Consider the following 24,525-nt stretch of genomic DNA (forward strand, 5'->3'; position numbering starts at 1 on the left):
AATTCTTCATCTCCAACACTCTTGCTCAATAACACCTCCTTCTACGCAATCTAACTGGTCCCTTATTCAACATCTTTTACCATCTCTTTATTTTCTACTAAACAAGCATATATTTACTTTAATGTTTGAGGCTTCTGTACTATGTATGACTTCAATGTTATTTTCTAGCCATAGTTCTTATAATTCATCTATTTATACACAGCACTTCTGCAATATTAGATTATTTTAATTTGCTCAACACCCAGAAATGTTATGATGTTTGGGTCTTTTTTTTTTTTTCCTGTGTATTTATGTTACTCTACTTCTCCTTACAATTGCACATGTCAAAATCCTACTAATTTTTTGAGGTCATTAAATCAAACTGCCATCTCCTTTAGAAAGCTCCTCTTGGTGCTCCCAATTATATGGGACCACTACTTGTGAGTTCTCAGTTACATGTGTACTTCTCTGATGTTACTTAGTTTGTTCTACTTGTTCTATAGTCACTAACATACTTATATGTTCTATTATGTATGTTCTATTATATTCATGTTCACATGTGACTTTTAAAACTGCTAGACTTTGTGAAAAGAGCGACACTTAGTTCAATTTTGAAATTTCAATATGGATTAGTTGAATGTTGCTTAATTTATTCTTATTATACCAATTTGACTTGCTTTTTTATTTTAAATTCATAAAGGAATATACAAAAGGAATGATTAAATAGGTATTTTTTATAACCACACAGGAATTGCTATGGTCAAATGATAGTTTCTTTTAAAGTCCTACAAATTTCTTGAAATGTCTCTGAGAACACTTGGAAGTAACCTCAGAGTCAGCCTAAAACCCTGAAGATTGAAAATATTTTTTTAATTTAAGTATACAGTGAATCTCTTTCTTGAGCCGTAGGTTTTTCTTACAACTTCTTTCTATCCCTTTTTCTGCTTATTTCTCCATGAAACAAACCTAACCTTTCACATCCAACACTTCAATTAAGGAGAAAAAGTGTTGAACATGTGCTGATATGGTATAGAGACAGCCGCAACTGGAGAGGCAGTAGAACTTTATGGAAAGTTGGAGATCCCTCTCAGGAAGAAAATTAGCTGTTATAAACCATTTTGTGGGTAGTGCGTGCTTATGTAAAATTAAGGAAACTAGCAGATAAATATTGAAAGTTTTAGATTATAGAATGGTTCAAATTCAAGCCTATCTATATTAGAAAGTAACATCATTTTCTAAAATTCGACATCACAGGAAAGATAAGGGAATAAAGACAACACTACTTTGAAAACACAAAAATCACACTTATTTTAGAAAAAAAAAATCCATGCTAAATGAAAATGCAAATATCTAAAAGACTTATATTTTTGAAAATTGAGCAATGTAACTACTTTTCTCCAAGCCTACCACTTAAAACAACAGTACCACAGCCAATTTGTGTCTGTTGACTGCTTTTGCATCACATCAAGAAAATAGTTATAATACTTAACATTTCTATAGCACTTGTCATATGCCAGGCATTTTCTTTATCTTTCTTTCTTTTCCTATTTTTTTTTTTTTTTTTTTTTTTTTGCTAAGCATAGCAACCAATTTAATGATCAAAACTTGCCTCTAAAGGCAGGTCTGATAATCATCAACCCACTTCCCAGATGATGGAACTAAGGCAGAGAGAGAGAACAGATAACTTGCAGCCCTGATTTAAATCTAGCTGACTTCAGAGTCTCTATTTTAATGATCTTTACTACTACACTATGCTAACCCCTACGCGTTAGAAACAATTATGATTTCATTCAGAAAGGCCAACAAAGAAATGCTTTCTTTGGGCTGTCTACCCTCTTGTGACCCCTCCATTTCTGAAGTTTTCACATGTTACTGACCTCATTTTCTCTGAATGTTCTGAACAAACGAGCCAGTTCTGAGCACCCCAAGATGCTGCCCTGTATCATTGCCACCATCTCCACTGACTCCCTTTGCTTCTAAGAGGTACAGAGAAACTCGAGCCTTGACAGTGGAGAGATTTAGGAGGCCATAGCTCTCTGCTCTACCAGGAGAGAGTTCTTTAGAAGGAACCAAAAGTTAAGGGGCTTAGATGTTCCTCCCTAAAGCAATGTTAATTCAAAGTTTATCTGTTTCATTTAGACGTTTCTGTCATTTAAAGTGAAGGCAAAGAACAAAAAAGCCCTGCACGGATAAGAGGAACAGCAGGAGAGATTTAATTCTCTTCCATTTCAGAGGTAGGATGTTCTGACACATAAAAAAAAGCAGGTTGGAAGAAAAATGCCCCTGGGGGTGTGGGGGCGGAATGTCTGGTAGATTATGAAATCACTGGTATGAGAGTTGGAGAGAACCTATTAAATCCTATCATCCGTTCTCATTACACCATGGCCTCTGGTGGGCTCTGAACTGCTCTGACTTGTCTCATTTTAAATAACTCCAGCTACACGACTTTCTCCTGAGACTCCATTTCCGACCCAACTATTTAAAACCTCCACCTGACATTCAACCTGTTTCACTTTGGTCATTTTCATCCTATTTCTTCAGTTATTTAATATGTTGGCAAGCTGAAACCATTTTTTCTCATGTAATGTACTCACATTCTTCAAATATCAGTGGAATTATTTTATCTCTTATTATGATGACATAAAAGTAGAAAAATGATCATTTGAACATCAAAGATTTCAACTACATAAAAGGTATCTGTCATAGTCAATAGATATAAACGCTTTCTGTACTTTCCTCTAACTACTCTTGTCCAACTGTGGCAGAGACTTTTTTTTTTTTTAATTACAATAAAGACAAAGATGTGGTCAAATTATTTGACTCTTTTAGGCCAGGCTTCTTCAGAGAGCTGGGGTGATTATCGCTTTGGAGTTAGTCTTTAGGTATACAGATTACTAATTTATCCATAGAGATTCAGGCTCTGGAAAGTCATTTGTTCAAAGAATATTAATTACAAATGATACCATGCATGTCATCATTTTCAATACTAAACATATTTGGTCTAATGGGATTGGCTATCTACACAGAACACATTTTTATTCATAGCTCCACACTGCTAACTAATTTAGCAGAATCCTATTGCCTTTCCTTTCAGATTATTTCCAGAAGCTGATCTCTTCTCACTGCATCTGGTCCCACTGATCTGAAAGTCCTATGGCCTCTTCTCTCCGTGTGATGATAACTCTCCACTGGTCTCCCTGACAATTCTCTTGCCTTTCCATAAACTCTTCTACCTGCCAGTGTGAATCCTATCACTTCTATGCTCAAGAAACTCCAATAGCTCTTCATATCACTGAGAAAAAAGCCAAAGCCGTAAAAGACCCATTATTACCTGCACTCTACTGACCCTGTTTATTCCATGTCATCCATGTTGACCTCCTGGCTTTTCTTTAAATAGGTCAAGCATGGTCCTTTTAAAGCCTTTGTTCTGCTTGTACCCTCTGTGTAGAAAAATCTGTATGGCTGATTCCTTCAAAAAGTTTTGATTTGAATGTCATCTTTCAATGGGACTCACCCAATCACCCTGTTGTAATCTGCAATAGCATCTCAGCATACTTGCCCTCACCACTGCCCTTACAAAGCTCTATATATTTTTCTCAGAACACTGATTCACATTTAGCATACCCCAAATTGTCATACACATTACTTAGTTTGTAGTTTTAAGTTTCTCCCCCCTCCCCAGAATATGTGTCCCGTGATTGCAGAAAATCTGTTTTATGTTTGCTCAAAGATAATATTTTGAGTACCTTGAGTAGGGACTAGGACTCAAAACAAACAAACAAACAAACAAAAAACCAAACACTTTTTGAATAAAGGAGTAAAAGAATTAATCAACTGAAGCTTTTGTTGATGACTATAGAAATAGATTAAAAATGTGTCAAAAATAGTCACTTTTTATTAAGCAATATTTTGATCAAGTTGAAGTAGTATGATGAACCACATTTTGTTGTCCCAGGGAGAGCATTGTCTAAAGGAACAGGATTAGTCAGATACATTTTTGCCTGAAAAAATGAATTCTTTAATGTCCTCTTACCAGATGTTATTCAAAACTGACATTCAATCAAGCTACTTTTCAGTTCATAAAAATAAGTGTATTGATCTCTGTGATAGAAATGGCCATTGAAAATAAATAATAATGCACATGTGCTCAGGGTATTTTTAACCTGAGTAATTTTGTGAAATTACAAGAAATTTCACTAAGTCAATAACTCACTCAATCAGAAATTATTCACTGAGTCAAAATTATAGATATTAATTCATATAAATTTAAAAAATAATTTTACATATTAATTAGATTCAGATACTGAGAATGTACTAGGAATTCAAGGATGAAAAAGGCAATTTTCCTGTTTCTGAAAATAAACAAATAACTAAGAAAATATAATACCAAGTGGCAGGAGAAATAAAAGAAGTGTTTATAATTGTTTAACGGGAAGGAAAATTTCAACTTGGAAGTTCCAGACAGACTTTATGGAAGTGGTGATATGAGATCTGTGTGCTCAATGCCTATAGCCATGTCTGGTTAAAAGAAGATTGTAATGCCTTTTTTTTTTTTTTAATTGAACCATATTTTCACCAGTAACCTATTGACAAGTCATATTGTAGCATGGATTTTTGCCCAAGAAAATTATCTAAATGCAGAAATTTCTATTCTGTCCTTTTATAATTTTCCTTATTTTTAAGATCCACATTACTTCGATATTTGGAAATTCCTTGTTCAGTGATTAATTTGATATCGTAAGTACATGCTTTCAGGATTTTCATGGGTGGTCTTGACACTATGACTTCCTTATCTCCTGATAATTCCCAGTGATTTCTGGTCTTTTCCATCAACTATTATTGTTTCGAGTGTTATTTTTCTCCCTGAAATTTAAATCTAATATTCACACAAAAAGCTATTTACAACTTACAGCCCTTCCCTCAGGACCATGCTTTAGAATCAGCTCATTCATCATCCTTTTGGTATGGACAAGTGGCTGTGTCTCCACAATTTATATGTTGAAACTCTAATTCCAGATGATGGTGTTTGGAGGTAAGGCATTTGGGAGACAATCAGGTCAAGAGAGTGAAACCCTCATGATGCGATTAGTAACCTTATGAGAAGATACAGAAGAGAGTGCTCTCTGTCTCTCTCTGACTCTGTCTGTCTCTCTCCTTTTGTTGTGTGAGAATACAGTGAGAAAGCCTGTGTCCATGAAGCAGAAGAGCTCTCATCAGAACCTGACCATGCTGGCACTTCAACCACAGAATTCCCCTCCCCAGAACTATGAGAACTAAATTACTGTTTAGATGAAGCAGTCTGTGGTACCCTGACACAGGAGCTTAAACAAAGACAGCTCCTCAGAAGAAGTAAATCTATCTCTAGATCTTTATTCCAAGTTAACATGATCTTGTATATTGAGAATTCTAAGAAAGACTTTAAAAACTATTCCAGTTAATAAACAAGTTCAGCAAAGTTGTAGGGTCTAAGACCAATATACCAAAAAAAAAAAAATTGTATTCTCTACAGCAGCAATAAATAATTTGGAAAATGAAATTAAGGCAAAGTAGACCAAAGTTCAGAAAAGTTAATTGTCTGCTCCAAGTCCAATTGGCCAATAGTAAGTGGCAAATCTAGGGCGATAATCTGTCTTGTCTGTAATCAGCTCCATGTACTTTTTAATGTTTCATGAATATATAGGATTAAAGAATATATATTTTTAAATACTCACTTTTATAGCTTATTTGATTACCATTTTCATTTAAAAGTATTTATTACCCATGATTTTTTAAAAAAAGAAAATCTGAAAAAACATTTTGAATTTAATACTATTCACATTAAAGTACAAATACATACCACTGTCCTTTTGATTTTTGAATTAAATATGAATTATACCTGATTCATTGCCAAAAGTATGGTCAAAATTTGGTCCAGTAAAAGGAGGAAAGGTGTTTCCCTGAATCCTTTCCCATTCATTATCATCATTTAGATCCTGTACCCAGAAACAAAAGCCATCTTCAAAATTACAGTTAATTTTCTCATAATCTGTGAATTAAAAAAAAAACAAACACTTCAAATTTAGTCTACAGTGTAACTAATTTAATCAATTGCATTGAAAATAATCTAGTCTTCTACAGTCTTACACACTTATTTTTTAAATTAAATTAGATTTAATTTAAATTCAATTAATTAACATATAGTATTATCAGTTTCAGAGGTAGAATTTAGTGATTCATCAGTTTCATATAACACTCAGTGCTCATTGATCAAGTGCCTTCCATAATGCCCATCATCCCATTCTCCCTCCCGTCTCCCTTCCAGCATCCCTCAGTTTGTTTCCTATGGTTAAGAGTCTCTTATGGTTTTTTTCCCTCTCCTATTTCATCTTGTTTTATTTTTCCTTCCCTCCCTATACACTTATAATTGTCAGGCACACAATCTTTTTTTTTATTCATCATAATTATGTTTCATTCTATTTAGTTTTAAAAAAAGAATAAACAACCAGCTTTTTGTTGACAACTATCTTAAATTAATACGTTTCCTATACCCCAGTAGGGCTTTAGCAAAGACAAGCTTCTTGTTCTTACTATTCTTTAAGTTTTATATCTTACCTCTCTTTGGTGTACCCACATAAACTTTGTCTCATATTTTTCTCTCCTCTTTTTACTCAATTTAATACTTGGGTCAAAATCAAGTTGACGTAGAATATTCTCAGAATTAGCTTTATGCATATACATATATATGGAACTTTATAATTTTTGTCAAATTGGTTATTTGATTCTTTTGAAGAACATGAACTATTTTCTAATTTCCCAGTTTCTCCAACTATCAAGTAGAGACAGCTACATATAAGAGATACTCATTAAAGAGCTTGCATAATGAGACAAATTATGACCTTGTTCTAAAATTTCAGGTCCTATCTGCTACTTTTAAAATTCCACTACAATATTGAAGGATCTGAAGATTCAAAGGCTGAAGAATGAACAATACTTACTATTAAGTTCTGTGCTGTTAAATGCAGTGTATGTTGCATTAAATCCAATATAATCATTTTCATCAGATTGTATAAGAAAAGTGGCAGTAACTTGGTTGGAAAAGATCCTAATTGTGCCAGGATTGGTTTCCCAGAAAGAAGCTACCAAAATAAATAAATAAATAATAAAATAAAAGATAACTATTATATATACATATCTGTTTATCCATCTAACAATAGATCCATTCTTCTGTCCATTTATCAATTTATTGTTTTACCAATTGATCTATTGAACAACTCTCCTGTTACTCTATTCTGATTTACCTCAATTCCCATAATTATTTGGAGAAGATTCTCTTGCAATTTATATCATTTTTCTTTATGTAATGATCACCGTCTCTGACACTTTCTGCCAGTTAGAGAACTTCTACATCACTGTACATAAAAATGACCGAAAATGCCATTGAACTTGTTTATATTCACTTACCCCTAATCAAGTACATAATCATTTTATGGTACTGGATACTTAAACTTTTTTATAATTTCTCTAGATAATCTTGTTTTTTCTAATTTAATTAAAATATCTACATATTTTCAATGTGATAAAATAATAACAGTATTTGAGCTATATATTCTGAATTGGAATTTATTAAAAGTAAACATTTTATGTATCTCTTAAAGGAACTTGCTAAAATATTTAGAAAAAGATGGGAGTGTGAGTCAAGAATTAAAGTACTGGTGTTATTACAAAAGAAAATAACTTTAGAGTTAAGGAATGATATTGATCTTCATGTATTACATGCTATAATACAATGACATATAAGTCTGTTATTTTAAATTTAAATCAACAAATACTGAGTTTTTAATATATCAGGCACTGTGCTAGATGCCAAAGGTAAAATGGTATTGCCTTCTTTAAAAAAAAAGTATTATTTTTAACTTTAAAATGTAATTTTAATAGCCAAATTCATTTCTCATATTTTTCAAGTGAAAATTATAATGCTTAATTTTCAAAACTTTAAAATGGATTTATATTTCAAAAAGACCTTTAAATTTAAACATTTACCTATTTGTTATAATTTAAATACACTCTCATAGATGTTTGTCTATTTGGATATTTAATTTCTTTGCTGATTTTTTATGATAGTTATTTGTACATTATTCATATCACTATGCCTGGTAATTCTAAGATTTATTTATGAATCACTGATAATCTAAGCACATGAAAATAAGTGAGAATAGCATTTAGGTAAATCATGGTATTCAAGGGGTAAAGGAATATGAGGGTAACTTACACCTATCACTTTTGGGCAGTTAGCCTCTATGAATTTTGTTTTCATCATCTATAGAAGTAAACAAAATTATACTAGCACCTACATAATATGGTTCTGGCGAGCATTTATTGAGTTAACTTAAAATGTTTAGAATACTATTTTGCACATTACAAGTCATTAGTGTATGCTAAAACTATTTATTAATATCACATTAGCCCTTGGAGAAATTTATATGACTTGGTTTATCTGTTTATTAATGTAAATACTTATGTTGATTATAATTTTAAGGAACTAGATTTATCAACCACAGAAATAAGCAGATTATCAAATGGCTGGCCCATCTATTTTAATCAAATGTGACTTATTTGAGTTCATCTGTTTTATGTATATTCACTATTACATTTGTACTACGGGGTTTTAAAACACAATGAATAATTGCATTGTGTTTGAAGTTAGAGAGTTTTTTTTTTAACACTTTTTTTAACACTTTTTTTTTAAGATTTTATTTATTTATTTGACAGAGAGAGATCACAAGTAGATAGAGAGGCAGGCAGAGAGAGAGAGAGAGGGAAGCAGGCTCCCTGCTGAGCAGAGAGCCCGATGTGGGACTCGATCCCAGGACCCTGAGATCATGACCTGAGCCGAAGGCAGTGGCTTAACCACTGAGCCACCCAGGCGCCCCTGAAGTTAGAGGCTTCTTTAGTCTGAAGTCTTCTGAAGTCTTCTTAAGTCTCCTTAAGTCTGATTTCGCCTCCAACACTCACTAGCTCCATGGACTTGTGGTTGTCTAACCCCTTAGGGCCCATTTTCCTCTCCTGTAATGCATACTTCACAGGTTTATTAAAAATATTAAATAAGAATATCCATACATAACACACAGTGAATGTTACATTAATAGCAACCAATTCAAAGTACATATCATGTGCTTAAATATTTCTCAAACTGATTAATCGAAAACACTTATTAGGTAGGATTCACTTTTCATTACCACAAGTACAATTTGAAAGCCAAAATGGTTAAAATAAATGCCGCTATTATATAAACTTGAAAAACAGGTATCACCTGTAACCTCGTATCCGCTCTATACTTGACACTTCCTCCGAAGTGTGAGGAAAACTATTGATTAGCTGGGCTCCATTCTTATCCTCTTCTTCATCCTTATTTTATTTCCTCTTGGAATGTCATCCCTACTTTTGTTGGCTATCATGAGTAGGTAGGTCCATGCATTTTGAGACCAAACAGAATAAAGGGGCATGGGCATATATATATATATATATATATATATATATATATATATATTCATCCATTCCCTGCCTTCTTTTCAGCTTCTAATGACAAATGGTTATATAAGAGCAATACCACCTACACCTACCATTTACTGATATTACATCCTGGACTAGTCACTGTTTTACCCACTTTATTCAAAATAGTACAGCAAGAGACCAAGAAGTAGAGTGCATGTTGAAAATAGGAAGACATTCTGTGAGTTGCAATGCTAGAGAAAATGAGAACAATGATTCAGGATTTATCTGAATTTTGCTTAATAGGGAGTAACAATTAAAGAAATCATAATAACCAAAGACATAATTACATTTCTTTTGAAAATTCCACATGATTTTAAAAACTGAAAGTAGAAGAGGATGATAATGGAAACCATAACCTTTTTATTACTAAGAAGATGGATGACATAGTTCACTAAATTTTTAACTTTTATAATGAGAACCAGTTTTGCTTTCTCTTTCAGTAACTTGAAGTTCAAGTCCACATTCAGTTTAAAATCAAAGAGAAAACACATTACTTCAAGGAGTTTACCACATATCTTCATTTTGATAATGGGTTATATATTTGTTTTAACTTACCTCTTAGAATCTTGCTTGTACCCACACCTTCATAAATATTTAATACATCTGTGTAATATGTATTAAAATAATCGAAGGTCAGTTTAATGGAGAGTTCTTGATTAACACTAAATTAAAGCAAAAAATAGATTACTACACTCTTACCAGGCTGTTTCAACTCTTTATGCATTCTAAAATTTGAATGTATTTTCTAGTTGCAATTAAAAAAAGACATAACATGGGAATGATACTCAAAAGTTTTTAAGTATATGATACAGAACTGTTAACTATAAGCACAGTGTTGTACAGCAGATCTCTAGAACTTTTTCAGCTTACATGACTGAACACTATTCCTACTGAACAGTAACTCCCCATTTCACCCTCTCCTTGTCCCTGGAAACCACCATTCTACTTTCTGTCTCTATGAGTTTGAATACTCTAGATGCTTCATATAAATGGAATCATGCGATATTTGTTCTTCTGTGAAAAGCTTATTTCACTTGGCATGATGTCCTCAAATTTCACCCATTTTGTTGCATATGATAGGATTTCCTTCTTTTAATGGCTGAATAATATTCCACCGTATGCATGTACCATATTTTTTCTATCCATTCATTGAATGGACACTTAGGTTGTTTCTATCTCTTCTTGGTTTTTGTGAATAATATTGTGATGCAACTGAACATGGGAGTATAAATATCTCTTAGAGATTCCGATTTCAACTCTTTCGGATAAATATCCAGAAATGAGATTGCTGGATTACATAGCATTTCCTTTTAAAAATGTTTGAGGAATGCCCATACTGTTTTCCATAGTGACCACACCATTTTACATTCCATCAGTGGTGCACAGGGTTCCATTTTCTCCACATCCTCACCAACATTTATCATTTTCTGTTTTTTTAATAATAGCCACTGTGATTTTAATTTGCATATCATTGATGATTGTTGATGATTGTTGATTCTGAGCAAATTTTCAAATACCTGTTCACCATTTGTATGTCTTATTTGGAGAAATACCTATTTGAGATTTTGCCCATTTTTTAATTGAATTATTTGTTCTTTTGCTATGCAGTTGTAAAAGTTACTTATGTATTTTGGATATTAACCCTTTATCAGATATATGGCTTGCAAATATTATATTCCATTTCATAGGTTGCCTTTTCACTCTACTGATTATATCCTTTGCTCTATAGAAGGTTTTTTTAATGTGATGTAATGCCTCTTGTCTATTTTTGCTTTAGCTGCGTATGCTTTTAATGTCATTGAAGAACAGTGTTATGAAGATTTCTTTCTATTTTTTTTTTCTGTATGTGTGGAATGATTGTGTGGTGTATGTTTGATGTGGGTATGGTGGATTTGTGGTGTGTGTTAATTGTGTACGTGTTGTTTATGTGTGGGGTGAATGTGGTGCTATTGTTATTGAGTGTGCATGTGTGTGTGTATGAGAAGGGACTGTTTCCTTAATTTCTTTTTTTTTTTTTGATTGTTCATTATTAGTGTAAGGAAACATAACTGATTTTTTTACATGGACTTTGTATTCTGTAACTTTGCTGAATTCTTTGATTAGTTGTGTGTTTGTGTGTGCATTTTGATAATTTTCTACATACAAGATCTTATCATCCGTGGGCAGACCATGTATAAAAATTCTGCCTTTGTTAGGACTGTTCAGGAATGGGCACTTGAGTGAGGTTTCTGGTGAGACTCTAGGGACTCCAGCATCAAAGCTTAAGAAGACAGAGGAAGAAGAAATGAAGCAGCCTTCAGGGGTGATTTCTGTTTTTTAATTGAAGTTTTGGTGTCTTTAAGCAGGAATATAGTGAGTTTTTCTTCATGTGATATTTTTAAGCTAAGAAACCAAAGGATACAAGACAATCTCCTTCAAAACTTTCGTTTTCAGTATCTTTTTACTTTTTTAAAATATAACGTCAAAGGTAGAAGAGAGAAACTAGTGCATATTGTTTTCTATTTCTTTCTTCTGATTCAGAAAAGCTAGCTGAACTGCAATAAAAATGTGGTCATTTGGTCATTTATAAATATAAGACTAATAGAAAATACAATATATGTTTTTTTATAATATTAGACATGGTATTCTTATGATTTTTTGAAGGGAATGGATTTTTTCTAAATTTATGCATTTTGCATTTTTGTATCAATAGTTAATCTCTTTAGAGCCCACTTTTTTGACACATTGATATGGGGCTAAGCCCTTTACATTTATTACTACATTTAATAGTGACTTTGGCCTCTGAATTTAGAGATTGTGAACTCTATGAATGCAGAAATTTTGGGTCAGAGAGATTTTATGATTTGCCTGAGATCACACATTTTGAATCTGCAGGACAGATTTGAACTCACAAAGACTGTCTGCAGTGCTCACATTCTTAATATCTGACACTCTGCTAAATGTAGTTTTAATATAATTCTAAGGATGGGATAGCTTCAAATATAGTTTAATTGCATTTTAGACATTTCTCCACTCTTTAAACGGTCTTCAAATCCTGTAGGAAACATCATTGTCTTTAACCCCACTTTGATCACCATTAAGAGAAACAAACTATCAAGGACAATGCATCACTATTGCAGTAATCAGGTTGAGAAGAAAACATATTTAGGTTGTTTATATGATTAATAAAATCATAATCTCATCTTGAAGTACAGTGTTTGGGGTAATATTTTGGATTCCTTGCATTTTCAAAATCATTGCTGCACTAATGGTGGATTTCTTTCTTTCTTTTTTTTTAAAAGATTTTATTTATTTGAGAGAGAGAGAGTGTGTGTGAGAGAGCACGGGCAGGGGTGGAGGCAGAGCGAAAGGGAAAAGCAGACTCTCTGTTGAGCAGGAAGTCCAGTGGGGTTCAATCCCAGGGATCATGACATAAGCCTAAGGCAGCCGCTTAACCCCTAATGGTGGATTTCTTTTTCTTTTTTTTTTATTATGTTATGTTGTTCACTATATGGCACATCATTGTTTTTGATGTAATGTTCCATGATTCATTGTTTGTATATAACACCCAGTGCTCCATGCAATATGCGCCCTCTTTAATACCCATCACTGGGCTAACCAACTCCTACCTTTCTCACCTCTAAAACTAAAGATGGATTTCTTAAAAATGGTTTTAAAAATTAAGTAACAGGGAAGAAAGAAAAAAGAATCAAACCATACGAATCCTTAATTAACATAGTATGATTATTACATAAATGATATTATTAATATGGCAGAAGTTCTGCTTATAAACTTTCATATAAATTTGACTGAGCTTTATTAAGCAGTGGATTTAACAATTAAATTATTTTTATTTGGTTTAATAAAATTCCAAAGACTGAATGAAGAAGTAATTAAGGATTCATGTTCTTTCCATTTCCAAAGGAAGTAACTAAAGATTTTTCTATAGCTTTCTGTTGACATTTTAAATAAAGAATAGAATATTTTTCATTTTACTTATGAACATTGTTAATAGCCATATAAATGTTTCTTTTAAAATTTGATGTGATTATATTGGAAACACTATCTTCCAAATTGGTTAATTCTTCACTTGACAAGTGAGCTGCCATTTTTAATACAAAATCTTGTTTTCGGCACACAAGTAATCTGTTATCTGGAACATGAAAACATAATTTACATGTGGTTGAGCTCCAAAATAGAAATTATTTAAAGAGAATAGGATGTTCTTCTTTCCCTGAATAATGCCAAGTAAATGTGTTTAGGAATCTTCCCTTCATATTGCATCTCACGTCTGGGATATGTCTACACAAGTAAACAATACTGTGCATCTTTATGGGGCCCTTTCTACGATTTGATTGGAAAGAACTTGTTTGGTACTGTCTTGTAACCTCTCATCAGCTATTATGTTTTCTAGGGAATCATCTGGTTTTCTAATGAGTCATCACAATGATTAAAACTATTAAACAATAGGGAGATGGACCATGAGAGACTGTGGACTCTGAGAAACTGAGGGTTTTGGAGGGGAGAGGGGTGGGGTTGGGGGGTGAGCCTGGTGGTGGGTATTAAGGAGGGCACGTATTGCATGGAGCACTGGGTGTGATGTATAAACAATGAATCTTGGAACACTAAAAAAATAAAGTTTAAAAAAAACTATTATACAGTAGGTTGGATTGGGAAACCGTAATCCTATCCAGCTGTTAAGAGAGATGAACTAACAGAATATCATTTATCAAAGTATATTCCATAGAATATTTATTCTGCATGCTCTGTGAAGTAAAATGATTAGTGGCTTAAGATTCTTTTTTCTTTCTTCTTTTTTTTTTTTGGAGATATTTACTGCTTGTTAACTTATTCAAAACTGTGAGAAGTCCTGGACTTAAAAAAAAAAAAAAAAAGTTGTGATGAGTTTATTCAGTGTTACTTTTATTTATTTGGGTATAAATTATTTTCCTTTGGAATATTGGGAAAGAAAATCAGATACTAGTCCTATGTGAAAAATGCTTAGATAAATGTTAAGGTGGATTAGCCTTCAGCCTGATTATTTGGATCATCACAATGATTGAATTAATGGATTGAAGTGGCTTGGAGGGCAAATACATAGTCACTGATCCCAGTGTTTTTCAAGATCTAGCAAACAGGATGTGTATAGAAGATGTCTCCAGCTCTTAATCTGCCTTGACTAACCCAGATCAGAGAAGATTTTCAAACAGATGCTGGCATAATGAGAAAGGAACTCTTCAGAGGCTAGGATGCACATGATGGGAAATACTATGTATTGCAATATACAGATATACATGTGTGCTCTTCACCTTGGCAGTCCTTGATCTGTGCCAATCATAGTGGGGAAAAAAAAAAAAAACTTACTGCAGAGTCCAGTGATGGCCCTATTTATTAGACAGTATGATCCATAGCACAGAACACCTTTTTGAAGGTGAAGAATGAGTGAGAAACTACTTGGACAAGTTATCAGTTGGGAAGACTTTGCTTCATAGCCAGTGAAAATGATGTTCAAAAATAAATAGACTACTGAAGGTGGTAGGACCTACTGTATCAGAGAAAGACTTAATAGCTTAACAGGGAATAGAAGATGATCTATTACCGTATAATCCACTGGCAAACAACACTCGATTTAGAAGGCTTCGGGTAATGAGCAGCCTGGAAGGACCCAGAAGATCCAGTCAACAAAAACCTTCCATCACAAGCTGTGGCTGTGGAAACAAGTGGGAATTCATGTCAGACAAAAAATAGTCCTGGAAAGTTTTCTCATATGAAATGGGATTAAATCATCTAGTGAACACCTCCTAGAACATCGATGACTGAAATCTGTATGAGGCCATTTTACAAAACTGAAATGATCAAAGTGGGAGTAGATGAAATCTCATGTTTAAAATCTATTGCCCATTTTCCAAATACGTGTACATAACTCACCATAGATTATTTTAGAAAAGCATTCTATTTCTAAATACTCGTACTTAAGCTTCATTTGCAGTACTTCTTTTTTCATATTTTTAAGGAAATAAATATATTTAAATTATAAACTTCTAATTTAGACAAATAGCTACTAACTGTTTTGGTCTTATTTTCCCCATTAAATTGAAGCTAAGGTGAATTTCAAGTATGTGCATTACATACTGTGTTCCCCTGAAAATGATCAGAATATGGCCAGGCAAATGATATGTGTGCTTCTGGTAGCCTGTGCTGAATTCTATCCATCCACTCTATTCCACCTTCTTTTAAACCTCTTGCTTCTTCTTCTTTTTTTTTTTTTTAAAGATTTTATTTATTTATTTGACAGCGAGAGAGAGAGATCACAAGTAGGCAGAGAGGCAGGCAGAGAGAGAGAGAGGGAAGCAGGCTCCCTGCTGAACAGAGAGCCCGATGTGGGGCTCGATCCCAGGACCCTGAGATCATGACCTGAGCCGAAGGCAGCGGCTTTAACCCACTGAGCCACCCAGGCGCCCAAACCTCTTGCTTCTTTTGTATGAATTCGCTAGCTCAGTATTTTCACATATTCCTGAATATGTCTTTTCCTTTTTATGATTCCTCATTTTCCTCTTTTATTTTTTTTTATTTTTTACTTTTTTAAAGACTTTATTTATTTATTTGACAGACAGAGATCATAGTAGGCAGAGGGGCAGGCAGAGAGAGAGAGGGAAGCAGGCTCCCCGCTGAACAGAGAGCCCAATGCAGGGCTCGATCCCAGGACCCTGAGCTGAAGGCAGAGGCTTACCCCACTGAGCCACCCAGGAGCCCCCTCATTTTCTTCTTTCAATTCTTTTTTTTTTTTAATTCTTATAGCAAATTTACTTCATATACTTCTCTTTGATGTCATGTATTATCAGTTGTCTTTAACTTATATCTGAGTCATTTCCAACTAGTTTAGAATCGAACTGAGGGCATGAACCAGGAGCCATGCCTCACTAATTTTTGTGTCCCCTTTATAGTTATTATGTATACTATGTGTTTAAAAAATAATAAAACACATTATATTTTCACAAATGTTAAATTTTCTTAGATCATTTTCTATATAGTTACTTGATTCTGTTGACACCATATTCTAAAATAACTACACCTAGAGTGTGTCCTTTTCCTCAGGTTGTTAATTCCTTATAGGCCAGAAGAATTGATGGAGGGTAGGGAGATTAAAGAAATTTATGAAAATTAAATTGGTGCTCTTGGAATCTGAGAGCTAGAATAAGTTAATCTGAAATGGATGGATGGAAAATCCCATGTAACAGTATACAATATTTCCATCAAGTTATAAAATACAATCTATTATATGACATCAAATGTTTTATATGGGCAAAAGAAAAAACTGAAAAGTGAACAGGTTTTGGCTTTTTGCTAGTTCCGGTATTTTTAAAAAAGCATAAGAATTCACTTTGTGATTATAAAACTGTAAGATTGTAAATTGTAAGACATAAAGTCTATTTAAAAAATAATGGCCTAAATATTCATTGCTTTGGATTATGACTTGGTAGCCTGACTCCCAACAAAAGACAAAAAGCAAAACAACAAATAAACAACAACAAAAACTGAGAACAGAAAAGATACTCTAAGATAAAAGGATTGAGCACTGAAAAATCCATGACAAATTTGGGACAGGTGGCAGAGAATATCTGAGCTTGTTGAGAGAACCGAATCTCCTTATGTGTAATGCTTCCCTGAGCTAAAGAGGACAGTTAAGGAGAATTGGTACAACTCTAAGATAAACAGTAAAACATGTGATTTTTAATGCAGATTAAAGTAATTAAATTAACTTTTTTCTAGTTGTTAAGTTATTTAAGTAATTTTCTAGTTGTAAAATTAAGTAATTTTCTAGTTGTAAAAGGAAATCTTTTCAAAGTCAATTCCTGCCTACCGCAGACCATGCCCAGAAGATGGGACAGTCAGTCCTTCCGCATCAATGATTGTGGTGTCTGTTTATATTTTACGTGATATTTGAAGCCTTTTAATCTGTTTGCCTGCAAAAAATATATATTTGGAGTTCAAGATTACAGGCAGTTCAAGAAAGTCCACTGCTTTTGTAAATAGTTTGTATGTAATGAAGTAGAGCAATCAATCCACCAGTATATTTGACTGTAACTGCTACCACTGATGGAGTGTTTACTGTGTGCCGGCTCCTGTTCTGAAGTTATTACAGATGTATTAGTGTAATGTTCACAACCATCTGATAAAGTTACAGGTGGCAAAACTGAGGCACAGAGGGGTTAGGTAACCAGCAAACGTTCTCCCAGCTTGTTAGTGACAATGCAAAACCAGGCAGTCTTACTGCTGAGCATAGAAGGCTATTCTGCCTTATACCTCAATATACAGAGTTATCATGATGTCATCATCTCCTCTTTGAACTGAAAAGTGGTGGAGGGAGGAGGGTATGTGTGTGCAGAATTGTAAATAAAAGAAGGAACTGGAAATTTTAAAGAATTCCATCATTTTCATTGTACTTGCAATAACATTACAACAAATAGGAGGAAGCAAAAAAAGAGTGAAAAGGGCACAAAACAGGATTGGTTTAAGAATTTATAAAACCAATTTGCAAATCTGATAACATTTCAGTGATTCCTCCCTTCTTCACACCCATCCACTGCATCTTTGGGGGGAAGTATCAACAGGTCTGTGTCATACAATAAGATTCACAGTTTTCCAAAAATATGAGTTGTGTCCCCAGTGGCAGGATTGTTGTAGGTTTGCTATACCCTTTTTCAGACCCTTCGGGGCACATCACTAGACTGCACTTTTAAACATGGAGCCATGTGTGGCGCCTGGGTGGCTCAGTTGGTTAAGCAACTGCTTTCGGCTCAGGTCATGATCTTAGAGTCCCAGAATCCAGTCTCACATCAGTCCCTGCTCAGCAAGGAGTCTGCTTCTCCGGCTGACCTCTCTCCTCTCATGCTCTCTCATTCTCTCTCTCTCTCTCTCTCTCAAATAAATAAATAAAATCTTAGGAAAAAAAAAATGGAGCCATGTGACTGATCCTGGCCATTAAACTATTGTGGAGGTAATTGTATTTATTTCCAGATTTGATTTCTAAAAAGACCTTCTAGGACATTCTTCCTTTGTCTGTCAGTGGGTTGCAAAGGATCCAGGGGCCAGATGGGATACTGAAGGAGCTGGCATCCCAGATAACCTACCCAGAGTACAGCCCCTTGCCCTCTAACTTGGACCATGACATGATAAGCAAACTATTTTTGTCTTAAATTGCTAAGATTGTTTATCATAGTATTTAACCTATCCTTAAAAATATGATCAGTTTTTCCAGTTGTCTATGAAGTTGCTGAGTTTCAGTGGGAATGGATAATCTACATTTCAAGTTCTGGGGAATTCTTGCATGTGAGGATAAAAGTATTCTTAAGAAGAATATTCCTGGGGCACCTGGGTGGCTCAGTCATCAAGCATCTGCCTTTGGCTGGGGTCATGGTCCCAGGGTTCTGGGATCAAGCTCCGGATTGGGCTTCCTGCTCAGCAGAAAGCCTGCTTCTCTCTCTTGCTCCCCTCCCCCATTTGTGTTCCCTCTCTGTCTGTCAAATAAATAAATAAAATCTTAAAAAGAAGAAGAAGAAGAAGAAGAAGAAGAAGAAGAAGAAGAAGAAGAAGAAGAAGAAGAAGAACATTCCTGAAGGCATTTAAAATAAAATTACAATAGTATTGACTACTTATAATAGCAAAGTTCAGAATGCCAAAATATTATTATTTCAAGATATAGGCTTGTTCTAGGGGCTTTCTCATATATTCTTTCATTTAATTTCAGGATATTTCTGGAGGACTGAATTTTACACAAGACAATGAAGTGGGCTAGGCTTTCAGATAGATCTAACCCAACCACGGATAAGTAGGATTACTGACTGTTCAGGATTATAACTTTTTAGACTGCATAGTGCTTTACAGTGCAGCATGAGAAAAAAATCCTGAGTGAGAGATAAATGAGCCTGTCAAATAATATCAGGCATTTATTGAGCTCTCTGAAATGTTGCCTGTAATAGGAGGGGAATTCCTAAAAGTCCTTTAGAACCTAGTGAGAGCTCCCTCTGCTGGCTGAATATTTACTAGTTGTGTGTTTGCTTAGGTCCTGGATAGATAAACATGATCTATGCCCATCCACCAAGGTCTATCTTGAACATATATAGAGGCATGCAAACAATCTATAGAGACAGTTGACAACTTCCAAATAGGTCTGAACATCGGTCTAAAGGCTGTGATCAGCATCTTTCCTTTTCATAGGTCAGCTAAAAAGTGAACTTTCCTGCTGACACCATTCTAATCAGAAGAGAAAAACAATTTAAAGAAGTCTTGTTTCAGCTATAGTCAGCTATAAGTTGTGTAAAACCTAAATAACTAAAGGCTAAAAAAGGAAGCTATGTGAGGAAGTCAACATTAATGTGAGTCTATTAATAACACAAACTAGAATTAGAGCTCACAGCTGGAGAAGAAAGAGAGAGCCTGTGTGTGCACGCACAAGGGTCATTTCATATAGAAAGAATACTCTTAAATTAATTTTTTTCTGAATGTAGATTAATGGACACAAGCTTTCATGTAGAAATTATGCTACTAAAATTTCAAGTTGGTGCTGAGGTGAAGTTCACTGGGCTTTTGGGTTCACCATTCCTAATGATGAGTGATGACTAGAACTACTTACAGGCCTGAATCCTAGCTAGATAAGGACAGATTAATTGATTGAATTGTCCACATTTATTCCACAAAGGCTTTACATTTATTTTTCAAGTTAAATGCAATGCTAATTTTAAACTACAAATAATGAAGAGAGCCAAGAAAAGTGAAAAATGAGAATCTAGAGACTTAAGAAAGTTAGTGACATGGAAGGTTAGTTGAGACTAAGTTTCAATTAACACAAACCTCCATGATATTGAAAAGTAAGTATGCAATTTGATTGTGTCTTTCAGGCAAATTTAAAGAATTAAATCAGTTTTAATACAGAGGCTCATGCTATGCCTCTAATACTAAGGCATCATCCATACTGACTCAGAAAAAGAATTCATGGCCTTATAAGTTATTTTAGAACAAACTTTGTAACACTTACATGATATTTCTAAGGTTATTTTTGAAAATGCACTGGTATTACTTTACCATGAACATTATTAACTCCACGATAGTAAAGACATTTTCTGATTATTCAACTCATCTTACATATTCCTCCCCACTAAAGTTTATCTATCATCATTAAATAGGCATAAAGCTATGTGCCTAATTTTGGCATTCATTATTCTTTTTGAAATATTAGGCAAAATCATCCTTATTACCTCATGATGGCACACTTGTATCATATTCTCCCTGAAAAGGTTTTGGAAACTGTCTGAAAGCCATAGCAAAAAAGAATTTTGCTTTCTTCTTCTTTGAGTAACTTAGTTATATAAAATAGATTAAAAATATTCTGTAGCCTGCACTTTATTCCAATATGCACTGAGTACACTTCAAAGTATGTAGTTAAACTTTGAAGGTTTGAATTTTTTCAAAGAACATTTGAATTGGGATTGCTTAGTAGAAACCTCTTTAGTCAAGTTGCCTTTTTTCTGACTTGGTCCTGGAAAACAGGCCAACTGCCTTTTAAAGTAAGTACCAAGTGGTTAGGTAACTTTTCAAGCTTTGTTTTTATTGGAGCATTCATCTTCAATTAATAGCAAGCAAGAAGAGCAAAGTGTAGCAAATTGTAACTACAACCTTTATACATTTCATGTTCATAGTCTGTTTTGATAATGATCACAAACAGCACCAAAAATTGTTCAATTCATACTTTCTGTTTAATTCTTTAAGAATTAATTATAAGTTAGAGTTATTCAAATAGTTCACCTTGCTTATCAATATATTTCTACAGTTATGTGATAATTTTTCATATATGTTACCCAGCTATAAAATGAAGTCAAAGAGTGAATATATTTAAATCACTTTGAGTCATGTTTGGCATAGAGTAAGTACTACTTAAGTGTGAAATAATAATAATAACAATAGTTCATAATAATAATATTAACACTTAAACAGATGGCAAAATTTACAAATCATGAATATTTTATTCCTAAGACAGGAACTTATTCCTAACTGGTTTCTATTATTCACAGAACTATAACTCTAGCACATGTGTTTGTCTATTTGTTGTTTCTACGTCAAAAGGCAAACAAAAGGAACAATCAAAATTAAGGAGTGAAAATTACTGAGTGAGGGACCAATGAAATGGCCAAAAAGAGAAAGATTGATATTATGGTATAATGGTGAAAAAACATGAAAGAGCATTCAAACTCATAATAGTTTGGAGTAGTTTAATAAAGGATGAAAAACAATGACATTCTCTTCTCTCTCTTATGGCTGACATTAATCACATCATTCTTTCCATAGTCATCAAATAGAATTCCACTTAATTAATATTTAATATTGCATAATATAGTTTAAGAAAACATTAATATAATTATTTATTAGGTTCCATATTACATTATAATCATGAGTATTGGGATATTTCATTCTCCAGTAGTTTCTGTTATCTCAGAGATGTGTGTGTGTGTGTGTGTGTGTTTGTGTGTGTGTGTGTAGAAAGGGAGGGAGGATGAAAAGGCAGTGGTGAGAGAAAATGTGGACAGCATTACTTACCACAAGTGTTATTGTCTTCATCAGAACCATCTGGACAGTTTAACTCTCCATCACAAAATAAATCCATTGCTATACACTTTAGAGCATCAGCACAAGGACTAGAACCAGGTGGACATTCTATTGAGACATTTCCTTTAGAAAAAAGAAAAGATTGATTTTATAAGTTTTTTGCATAGTAAATTTAATTTCCAAACATATGTACAATGTTTGGATATTTATTATGTACTTTTCATCATTTAAGTCTTTATTCATAAACATATATTTCAGTTTCCAATGTAAACGTTTATTTCATTTAGTCATTTGTAAATGTTTAGAATTTTAAATTTTGAAAAGAAGATATGTATTTCTTCATCAATGTTAAATATAAATGTTTAGTTTGTTGGTTTTAACCTTGATAAATCAATACTACAGTTTGGACATTTAGCTCGTAATGTTTACACCTCCTAGCACTGTTTATATGTGTTCAGTGGGGAAATTTATTGGAAAGATTTTTATATTATCTGAAGTATCTAGTAACCACTTCCTTTACGTATAAACTTATTATTTGAAAATATCGGGGCTGAAGTGAAAGTTTGCATTCTGCAGAGCAAAATTTGTCAGCAAAGCATTTTATAACAGAATAAAACACTTAAAATTCCCACTGCCTGGTTACATTGAGCAGTGGAGAAACCCAATCGCTATTTCCATTCAATATCTCTTTGCTTCTTGGGTCAGAGATTCTTCGTGGGAAAGATGCAGACATTCCCCTGGAGAATTCTATGCCATACTCTGACCAGAATCTGATCAATTTGCAGTTCTCAGTCTGTCTTGTCACCTGGTCTTCTACATGCCTACATATAGAGATGCACCAAGAAGCACATTATACTTCCAGAAATTAACTTGAAAAATTTAACTGTGAGTCTTAAAAATGTCATATTCTGCACTGCACTGCCATCTGCTGGGTTTTAAAAATATATTTGAAAAAAAAAAATATATTTGATTCTGAAATTTCTCCTTGTGTTCCCTGAAATTAATTTAGAAGATAAAAGTGCTTGTGTCAATTAATCTAGTAAGGTAATACCTAATTAGGAACATTTATGGACAGGATTGATGGGCATATATTCAACTAAATTAGATTTTTATAATTGACTCTAATTAAAATGGATATAAACCATTGGGAAATTCATGGATCACCTAATGTCTAAAATAGGACATGATAAAGATCAGAGCCATTCCTAAAGGACAAACTACCTCCATTTAAGATAATAAAAAAGAGTGGTGGTTTGGGGCACCTGGGTGGCTCAGTGGGTTAAAACCTCTGCCTTCAGCTCAGGTCATGATCCCAGGGTCCTGGGATAGAGCCCCGAGTCGGGCTCTCTGCTCAGCAGGGAGCCTGCTTTCTCCTCTTTCTCTGCCTGCCTCTCTACCTACTTGTGATCTCTGTCTGAAAAAAAAAAAAAAAAAAGTGATACAACTGGTATTGAATAAACCTGAAGCATATTATAGCTGTTGATATAGATGAGATACTTATTGAGAGTCCTTAATCATTGAGTCCCTAATCTATTAAAGGCATAGTGTTGATAGTATTCCATAAATGCTTGCTAAATAAATAATAAAAAGTATTATTCTAGAAAATCTATATCTCATTTTAACAACAGTTAATAAAATTCTACGTATTCAGCATTTAAAAGAAGAGATTTGGGATTATAGCCAGCAAGATGTATAATTTTGTCTGTCCTACCACTTCTCATGGGAACTATGCTTCAAGATGGTCACCTGTCTGTCTGTGGTTTACTGAACTCTACAGATTGAACCTCCAAAGCCACACTTGCACGTGGTACCCAGTGGGATCTTTTGATCTCATTAATGATCATTCATTCACTCCACAAGTGTTTATTATCCATTTACTTGTGTCAAATATTTTTGAGGAATGGAGATAAAAAGGTGAATATCAGAGCTTCTATTCTCATGAAGCTTGGAGTTTAGTGAAAGTCTGGTTCATTAACTATTTTTTTTTAAAGAGGTATAAAAAAGTGCTATGGGAACACCAAGGATCCGTCAGGGAGTCTTCTTCTGAGGCAGAAATTGAAAACGCCTTCATACTAGGTTTTGAAGGATGGTTAGAAATGTACCAGGAAGAGAGATGCATGCAATGTATACATGGTGATGTGACAAGAGCACAACGATGTACAGATAACAGATGAGTATGACCTATCTGGACCGTAGGATGTTTGTGAAGACCATGGCAGGAAGGGAGTTTGGTTTCAAGAGTAGGAGACTTTTTTATTTTTGTAAAATGTGAGTTTGTTTTTTTTTTTTTTTCTGTAGGTGATGGCATTGAAAGTTTTTATCTGTGTGTGGTATGATCCGTCCATGTTTTGTTAAGGCAACTCTGGGACCAAGTGAAGAATCATGTAGAATAAGGAGACAAGCTAAGGAGTTGTTTTTATGGTCAAAGTGAAAGTG

The 24,525-nt window shown here is 33.9% G+C and overlaps 1 protein-coding gene across 2 annotated transcripts in view; it reads right to left on the reverse strand.

The window, feature by feature from the left end:
* Positions 1-24,525, reverse strand: part of TMPRSS15 (transmembrane serine protease 15) — a 118,019-nt gene that overhangs the window by 71,728 nt on the left and 21,766 nt on the right. For both annotated transcript variants that reach the window (XM_046003930.1, XM_046003929.1), the window contains exons 7-11: positions 22,081-22,212; positions 15,089-15,197; positions 10,066-10,172; positions 6,954-7,094; positions 5,855-6,004 (exon numbers count right to left, since the gene is read on the reverse strand). In XM_046003930.1, coding sequence (XP_045859886.1) covers positions 5,855-6,004; positions 6,954-7,094; positions 10,066-10,172; positions 15,089-15,197; positions 22,081-22,212 — 639 coding nt within the window. The remainder of the gene's footprint in view (positions 1-5,854; positions 6,005-6,953; positions 7,095-10,065; positions 10,173-15,088; positions 15,198-22,080; positions 22,213-24,525) is intronic.

Source organism: Meles meles, chromosome 4 (assembly GCF_922984935.1).
Source record: "Meles meles chromosome 4, mMelMel3.1 paternal haplotype, whole genome shotgun sequence".
In the NCBI taxonomy this organism is placed as follows: Eukaryota; Metazoa; Chordata; class Mammalia; order Carnivora; family Mustelidae; genus Meles; species Meles meles.